General features: G+C 38.9%; 1 protein-coding gene across 1 annotated transcript; it reads right to left on the bottom strand.

The window, feature by feature from the left end:
• Nucleotides 1-2,286: 2,286 nt before the first annotated feature.
• Nucleotides 2,287-3,303, bottom strand: LOC137815952 (uncharacterized). Its single transcript, XM_068619060.1, has one exon. The coding sequence runs from the start codon at nucleotides 3,301-3,303 to the stop codon at nucleotides 2,287-2,289; it is 1,017 nt and encodes a 338-aa protein (XP_068475161.1).
• Nucleotides 3,304-9,585: the final 6,282 nt, after the last annotated feature.

Raw genomic sequence — 9,585 nt, 5'->3', positions numbered from 1 at the left:
TGTGATACACAGAACAAATTCCCATCCAGGTGGAACACATGTTCCATACTTTACATGATTCCCTAATGTAAGGAGGGTGTGTGCAATTGTCTCCTCTTCCCTTCCACATAAAACGCATAAAGAATCTCCTAAAGACACTCCTCTTTTGAGCAAATTCTGTTTTGTTGCTAACCTATTCGAGAAAGCCCTCCACACATAGAACATGGCTGAGGGCATGACCTTTAAGCTCCAAAGATAACCAAACACTGATACCCCCCCAAACCCATAGTTACCCAACTTATTATATGCAGATTTTACCGAAAAAGTATATGATGGAGGATCATTCCATAACCTTGAATCTTCTATATCAGATTGTAATGACACATGTGACAATATAGAAATAAAATCCTCTACCATAGTTTTTTCCCATTCAAACCACTCTCTTCTCCATCTGAATTTCCATTCCCACCCATCTGCGTTCCTTCTTACGAAACAATCAATGGGTTTGTCTTTAAGCTCAGAGTTGTTATATATTCTTTCATATCTTGTTTTCAGTTGTCCATTGGCTATCCATTCATCTTCCCAGAATTTGACCTTCCCCCCTGATCCTACTTTCCAAACCATTATTCTGATTGAACCAATTGTCCCCGTGGTCTGAAATGCTAACTTTGAATAAATCTAACCACCATCTAGATGTAAATCTATTTCTTTTCGGCACATAAGAGTTTGATAACCAACTCGAACCATACTTAGATTCAAGAACCTCCTTCCAAAGTCCATATTCTGTGGTACCCAGTCTCCATAGCCATTTTGCCAAAAGTGCCTTATTAAATAACTCTATACGCCTAATACCTAGACCTCCCTCCTCTTTCGCTTTACAAATATTATCCCAGCTAGTCCAAGCAATTTTCCTCCCTTCCGTTCCCCAACCCCACATGAACTTTCTCTATAGTTTTGTAATCTCCTTGCACACTCCGATTGGTGCTTTAAAAAAGGATAGGTAAAAAAGTGGTATAGCGTTGATAACAGATTTTATAAGACACACTCTTCCCGCAAAAGACAAGTTCCTCCCCTTCCATACCGAAAGTTTCTTCCTTATCTTCGCTACCACAGGCTCCCAAAAAGAACACCTAGATGGGTTACCACCTATAGTTAAGCCTAGATAAGTGAAGGGGATGTCCATTAGGCTACAATGAAGTATTTCTGAATACATTTTAACCTCGTATCTATCTACTCCAATTGCACCTATCTTGCTCTTAAAGAAGTTTACTCTAAGACCCGAACTCAATTCAAAACATCTTAAAATAGCCTTGATGCATCTAATGTTCTGCACATTTGGTTCGCACAAAAAAAGGGTATCGTCAGCAAATTGGAGTAGATCCACCTCCACCTTTTTATCCCCTATTTTGATGCCAGCTAACAAATTTTTTCTTGTCGCTTGTTTTACTAGCCCAGATAAACCTTGTGCGACAATCAAAAACAAAAATGGTGCCATCGGATCCCCCTGTCTAAGGCCTCTAGTTGGTTTGAATTCTTTTGTTGGGCTACCATTTACCAAAACCGAGACAGTAGCTGATTCAAGGCATGCTCTAATCCATTGGACCCATTCTCCACAAAACCCTAGTCTTCCCAACATGTAAAATAAGAACTCCCAACTCACCGAATCGTATGCCTTCTCAAAATCAAGTTTCACAATCATCCCCCTTTTCTTCCTTCTTTTCAAATCGTCGACTACCTCATTCACAACAAGGACACTATCTAACAATCCTCTATCGGACAAAAACGCTGATTGTGATCCATCTATCACTTTTTCAATTACTTTTTTAATCCTGTTCGAGAGCACTTTTGTTAGAATCTTGTAAAAGCAACCGACGAGTGATATAGGTCTATACTCTTCAAGGGATTGAGGATTCACAAACTTTGGGATCAACGTTAAGAATGAAGCATTACATCCCTCCGGAATCTTTCCCTCTCTGTGAAAGAATTTAACAGCTCCCAACACGTCCTTTTCTAAAACACTCCAGTTGTTTTTAATGAAACTGAAAGTTACTCCATCAGGACCAGGACTTTTATGACCATCACAATTCCAAATGGCATCCTTTATTTCTTTTTCATCAAACGGATCAGTCAATAGTCTATTATCAGATTCAGATATCTTCATGAATTCCACATTATCCAGCCTAACCCCAATATCTTCGATGGCTGACATCTTGTTTTTGTAAAACTCTTTAACCATCTCCTTTACCTTAATTGGTTCTTCCACCCAGTTACCAGAGAGATTACAATGTGCTCCTTTTATCTCATTTTTCATTCTCCTCCATTTGATAGAAGCATGAAAGAATTTGAGTTCGAATCCCCCTGTTTAATCCATAGTGCTCTTGACTTTTGTTGTAGTAAAGATTCATTTCTCTCATTTATTTCCTGTAACTGACTCAAAAGTTCTCTTCTTTCCCTGATTTTAATTTCATCCAATCCATCTACATCATCTCTCATATCCAACTCTCTTATATTCCTCAAAATGTCAAGTTTAATCTTATCATTATGACCAAAGACCTCTTTATTCCATCCTTTCAGGTCACTTTTCAACATCTTCAATTTCTCCTTTAACACTAAAATTTCGTTGCCCTGAACCAAGTAACTTTCCCACTTGCTTTTAATGAAATGTTCAAACTCCTTGTTTTCTTGCCATATGTCAAGAAACCTAAAGGGTTTTGGGCCCCAATCAACCACTTTTGATTTTAGCAGTAATGCACAATGATCAGATATTTGTCTATCTATAACATATTGCTTGCATCCTGGCCAGTGTTGTAGCCATTCAAAAGTAATTAAGAATCTATCAAGCCTGCTTTTTGCTTTACCATTAGGTCTGTACCAAGTATATTTTCTACCAATACAGGGTATATCTACCAGTTCCATGTTATCTATGAAATTATTAAAACCTTGCAATTCTCTCTTGTTACCATTGGAACTATTTATCCCCCTACGTTCCCTTTCATGTCTTATGGAGTTGAAATCCCCCAAAATGCACCAAGATTTACAGGGTTCCCTTTGCCTTATCTCTAATAAGTCAGCCCAGATTTGCCTTTTCACGCGCAAATTACAAGAAGAATACACATTTACAATGATAACAGGAGTATTTTTCTCCTTAAAAAGCCCCGAGAACACAATAAACCATCTATTTATGAAGTAACTACAACACTGGAAAAACTTTTTATGCCAAATAGTGAGAATACCCCTGGACCCATTAGTTGGTTCACTATAACAATAATCAATGTCATTATCTCCCCATAACTGACAGCAATTATTTAAACTAAAATTTGTCATTCTTACTTCTTGTAAACACAACATTCTAACATCTTCCTTTCTCATCAATTCCTTAATATACCTCCACTTTACTGGATTCCCAAACCCTCTCACATTTAATGTAAGAATACTCATTGGTAACTCATATTCTCCCCCGCTTCCCTTTGGATTTTCAGAATCCTATCCCTTTTTTCTAATTCTTCTAGGCTTACCATCACATTACTCTCTACCCCGCATATTGCCCCTAACTGTTTACCCAATTCCCATACTCTAATCGTTTCTAGACTTCCATGTTTTAACCAGAACAGACGATTATAGTTATTTATTCCCATATCAGAAACATAATTACTAATTTGGGATAGGACTGACCTTAAATTCTTGCGTTCTTTCCGCTTGCTGTTTTTGCTTGATTCGCCCACCCAAAAGACTCTTCTTTCCATTGTAACGGGTGTATTTGTTGTAAGTGGTTCGTTGCCTTGAATTGTTTGGTTGTTCACATCATCCGCGGACAATTGATACCCCAGATTTGCTGGTTTTTCAAACGGTACATATGTATCGCTTATTCTGCTTAAACTCGAACCAGATTGAAATTGAATGTGCGTATGTTTATTCTTTGTTTCGTCTGAAGCAAGTAGAGAAGGTGATTGATAGGCCTCTCCTATTTGTGACGCGCATAAAGAATCTTCCACCCTCGAAATTGATATCGTTGGATCATGCTCCCCTTCCTTCTCCACAATTGATGACGTCGGTGCGAGTTCCCCCTCCTTCATCACTTTCGCCGACGTCGATTCATTTTTCCCTTCCTTCACCATTTTCGCCGTTGGCGATTCATCATAGATGGGAACTGCTGCCCCTTGCACTGCCATCTTCAACTTGCACGGGTGTTTCCCTTTTCTCTCCCCCATAACCTCAAGCGAGTTAATGGTTGGGGCGGTGGCCGCGCCGTTACCAGTAATCTCATGGCCAGCGGTGCCGCTATCGTTCCCTTGTTGTCCACCCTGACTTGTTTTGTGAGGTTCATAAAAAAACTCTGAGTTTACCGGGCAGCCAGACAACCCATTCCACAGCATCTCCTTCCTGCACCCCACTGGGCCACTTTTTGAAAAAGCCTGATTTAAATTTTTACTTATGCACCTCCCTTCCTCCATTGCATATGTTACTTTGTTGTCCACACATTGGCCCAAATCAGAAAGCCCACACCTTTTTTCCACGTCAGCCCTACTTAGAGTCGTTGGGGTATCAGACCCTATGACTGGTCTAAGGATAGGTGCAGAGATAGGACCTATGGTTCTAGCTACGAGAGCATTGCAGCAACTTGACGGTGCATCAGGTTCCGTTTTCCGGCAGCCTTGTACCGCTAGTGGCGGTGCCATACTCACATCCGTCGTCAATTTCTCCTCGACAGCCGTTCTAACAGCTTCAAAATCCCTATTACCCGATCGCACTGATGCATTAGATGATATTGAATCAACCTCTATTTCGAAACCTTCAGAGTCTTCGTTCCAATGGCACTGACACAGTTTATAATCTGGGATTGTACATTCTTCCACCACTGAAACCTGATACAACACGTCGTTGATCTTCATATAGCTATTAATCTTCGCCTCACATCCCATTGTAATTCTAACTCTAAACCTTGCGTACTCAAGCTCTTCCAATGCCAGAGTTGCTTCATCAACCTCAATAAGGGTACCCATTAGCGCTGCAATGTGTTTGAAACAATCATAATTCCATAGCTTCAGAGGTAATCCTCTACATCTCACCCATACCAGTTTGTCAACCGCTACAAAATTCTCTTCCCAAGGAATGATTGTGTCAAACAAATCTTCAAACCATTCTTTATTCTACTTTATGGCATATTTGATCTTCGATTCATTTTCTCCCTTCAATAACACATGGAAACCCCCCAGAAATTTGATCTTTATGTAACCAAGGCCTCCCAAGACAAAGCTTTCGTTCAATCCTGATATTTTGCTTAAATCTGATACTCTTCCAATATAACAATTATTTAACCATTCTCTGGAGGTTTCTTCTGCTCTAAAGTGGATAGCGTTCAAGCTTTCCCTGTTCTGCAATTGTGCTCTGTTTCCGTTACCAGACTTGACCATGGTTGCATATGTATTCGTACCTTTTGCCTTCCACACTTTTTTAGTATCTTTCTCTGGTACTAATACCTTTTCTTTCAACTTAGCATTCCATTCCTTTCTTGTTTCTGCTGTTCTGTTATATTTTGGTCTGTTAGCATACAGTTTCTAGCTCCCAATCCATATTGTATTCAAATGGTTTTCCAGCTCCCTAACATTTTGTACTCCCAGAAATCTAACAAATCCAAACCTTTGCTTCTTTATATTTAATCTCTTAGAAATGAAAACATCACTCACCCTTCCCCATCTTCTGAATATTTTCCACAAATCAGATTCTTTGAGATCAAAGGGGAAGTTAGAGAAGAAGAAAGGTGTTCCTCTCTCCATAACTTCTGCAGTCTTTTTTTCTAGGCCAAGTAGGTTTCAAAGCTAATGATTCGAAGATGATCTTGATAAGTTTGTCTGTTTTTTTGACTTCCATGAGATAATAGAGGAACCAAGAAAAATGCAATATCCAGATACTGATCTCCGAGTTGTCTGACAACCTCCCCAGTCTGAGTCGCAATAAGCTGTCAATGTCAGATTATTTTCGGATGGCAATAGCAATCCTTGTCCTGGTGATCCTTTGATATACTTTAGAACTCGAATTGCGGCATCTCAATGAGGTTTCCGTGGATCCTGTATATATTGACTTAGGGTCCGAACCGAAAATGCTATGTCAGGCCGAGTAACCGTGAGGTATATCAGTCGTCCCACGAGTCGCCTGTATTTGACTGGATCCTTTAATAACTCTCAATCGTCTGGTGTGAGTTTTAGGTATTGTTCCATTGGAAATTTGTCTGGACGAGCACCTGTGAGTCCCGTATCCTGCAAAATATCAAGCGCATATTTTCTTTGGGACATGTAAATACCAGCTTTGGAACGGGAAAATTCAATCCCTAAAAAATATTTTAGGTCTCCAAGATCTTTAATGCGAAATTGTTGTAATAAACAATCTTTAACACGCTGAATTTCTGTCAAATCATTTCCTATCCACATAAATCAAAAGGGCAGTAAATGATGAGTTATTTTGTCTTGTGAAAAAAAGAGTAATTTGTCTTGGACTGTTGAAATCCTACAAATTTAATCACATGAGAAAATGTTGAAAACCATGTTCGAGATGCTTGTTTGAGACCATAAAGGGATTTGTTGAGTCGACATACAATGTTCTCCCCATGTCGATGATGCCCGGGTGGCAAGTCCATGTAAATAATTTCATGCAATGTGCCATGTAAGAAGGCATTTTGCACATCTAGCTGGTAAGTAAACTAATTTCTGGCTGCTGCAATGGTGAGGAGACACCTCAAAGTTGTTAATTTTGCTGTTGGTGAACAAGTTTCAGAATAGTCGACACCTTCAATCTGAGTGTACCCCTTTGCGACAAGGCGCGCCTTATATCTGTCGACGCTACCATCTGAGTTGTACTTTATTTTATAGACCCATTTGCATCCGATGGGTTTCTGCCCAGCGGGTAACGGTGTCAAGGTCCACGTTTGATTTAGGTGCAAGGCGGAAAGCTCTTCGTTTATTGCTTTTTGCCAATTTGGATCAAGGATAGCTTGAGCTTAAGTGTGAGGTTCTTTGGTGGCTGTGATGTTAGCAGGATATGCACTATGTGTAGAAGAAAATCGTGAATTAGAAAGAAAATGATGCATAAGATACCTGGTTCCATTCGGTCGGTCTTGGGCAGTGGTCGAATGATTGGCTTGGGATCCCGTTACGTAGTCTTGAAGCCAGGAAGGTTGGGTTGATGTGCGACTGGATCGTCGAACAGGAAGGTTGGTAGGAGAAGGTTTGGTAATGGGTGTTAAACTTCTTGGCATGAGAGAAGAAGGTTGGTCTACTGGAGGTTCAGGTGTATTATGACGAGTAGGAGAAGAAGGTTGGTTTGATGGAGGTTCAGGTGCATTGTGACGAGTAGGAGAAGAGAGTTGGTTTGATGGAGGTTCAGGTGTATTGTGACGAGTAGGAGAAGAAGGTTGATTTGATGGAGGTTTAGGTGCATTGTGATGGGTAAGAGAAGAAGGTTGATCGAGTGAATGTTGGATAGGAGTGGGTAAGTCAATGTCAATAGTGGGCAAAATACCTTGTAATGGAGGTGAGGATTGTGTCTGTGACTGTTGGTAGAATGGGAAAACACTTTCATGGAAGATGACATCTCGACTTGTAAAAAAAGTGTCTGCATCTATATCAAATAATTTGTATGCTTTTTTACTGTGAGGATAACCAATGAAGATGCATTGTTGGGCGCGCGGATCAAATTTTTGCTGCTTAGGTGAAACAACAGTTGCGTAACATAGGCAACCAAAAGTTTTTAGGTGAGAAAGTGAAGGTGGTTGATTATATAGTAGCTCAAAATGTGATTTATTTTTTAGTAAAGGTGATGGCAAGCGATTAATGATATATGTGGCGGTTAAAACGCATTCTCCCCAAAATTCTAATGGTAAATTGGACTGAAATAGGAGGGCTCGTGCTGTGTTTAAAACATGTCTATGTTTGCGTTCTACTACTCCATTTTGTTGAGGAGTGTAAACGCAAGTGCGTTGACATTCAATACCTTTTTTGAGAAAAAATATCATACATTGAAATAAATTCCAGTCCGTTGTCAACGCGGATGGTTTTAATAGATGCCTGAAATTCATTTTGTGCAAATGTAATGAATGACTCTAAGAGATGTTGGGTTTTAGATTTGTGATTCATAAGAAATAGTCAAGTACATCTAGTATAATCATCGACTATAGTGAGAAAAAAGCGTTTTCCAAAATGAGTTGGGGTTTTATGAGGACCCCAAATGTCACAATGCAATAGATTAAATGGAGAATGAGATTTTATTGTGCTTAAAGGAAATGGTAGCCTTGTCTGTTTAGCTTTGGGACAAATACTACAATGATTATGAATGTGAAGGAGATTTTTACCGGTAGGGATAGGTAGTAAGGAAGATACAAGTTGTAGACACGCCGGAGAAGGATGTCCAAGGCGCTTGTGCCATAAATCAGGATCGGTCGATATTTGAGATGCGTGGGCTTGGTTTGGAAGAGGGGACCTGTAGTATAAGCCTGCGTGTTGTTTACCCGAGCTAATCATCCTCCCCATAGCCAAGTCCTGTAAAACGCAACCATGTGGAGTAAAAACGACACAACAATTTAGTGAACTGGTTATCTTACTAATGGACATGAGATTTAAATTAAAAGAAGGAACACAAAGAACATCTTTGACAGTGATTTTGTCATTGAATTTAATTGTGCCTGTAGATGAGATGGGTGCAGTTGAGCCTGTGGGCAGATTAACATTTGAAATAAATGATGATGAAGTGTGTGTGAAAAATTGTAAATCAGATGCAATGTGATGGGTTGCTCCGCTATCAAAAATCTCGTAAAAGCAGAATTAGAAGAGGAGTTATGGGCAAGCAGACCTGCAGAGCTAACAAACGTGTCACTTTTACCGTTATTGTTGAGCGAGTAAATAGCCCTTGCCAATTACTGAATTTGCTCAGCACTGAAGCGTTGTACGAGGTTTCTATCGGACTCGTTACTGGTGCCTTCTTTGCCAGACATGATTTTTTATTTAGGGGATAAAAATGGAGAGGCTGTCAGGGCACCAAGATTGGTGCTATCATACCATATAAGAAAATGATAGATGTTTCTTATTCTCTTATGTGTATATTACATCACTTCATGTATAGAAAATATATAGAGAATTTCTCTCCCCAAATTACAATCTAATTAGGTAGGATACTAATCATGAGATTTTATAATTATTAAATTAATTACATATAATTTAATAATTATTATTTCTTTAATAAATACCTTTACAAATTACAAGAGCATAATACCTTAACAACCTCTCGCCAATGCTAATTTAACTTAAAAAAATATTATTATTTTGTCATGAAATAAGAAACTGGCTTCGAAAACAAATTGGCATGGTGGCAGTTTGAATAATATAATTCCACTCAATCACGTAACTTGAAATTTAGTTTTTTTACGTGTTAGGTGCACTATTTTTTATTTTTTTTTAAAATTCAATCTTGTCAAGAACTTATAAAGGATAATTTTCTCTTGCAAAAAAGTGAAAGCATTGTTTTAATATGAATAGAATAAACGGTGACGGTTGTACGGAAAAAGAATTTATAGTGGATTAAAGCCAATGTCCAAAAGGTATTGAATAAATTTGCTGAGAT

The sequence above is a fragment of the Phaseolus vulgaris genome, chromosome 1, assembly GCF_000499845.2.
Source record: "Phaseolus vulgaris cultivar G19833 chromosome 1, P. vulgaris v2.0, whole genome shotgun sequence".
NCBI lineage: Eukaryota > Viridiplantae > Streptophyta > Magnoliopsida > Fabales > Fabaceae > Phaseolus > Phaseolus vulgaris.
Note: the sequence above shows the minus strand (reverse complement) of the source record. Positions and strands in the feature narration are given on the sequence as shown.

Excerpts from the sequence above, each read along its gene's own strand:
- LOC137815952 (XM_068619060.1), bottom strand. The coding sequence starts at position 3,303 with ATGACAAATTTTAGTTTAAATAATTGCTGTCAGTTATGGGGAGATAAT.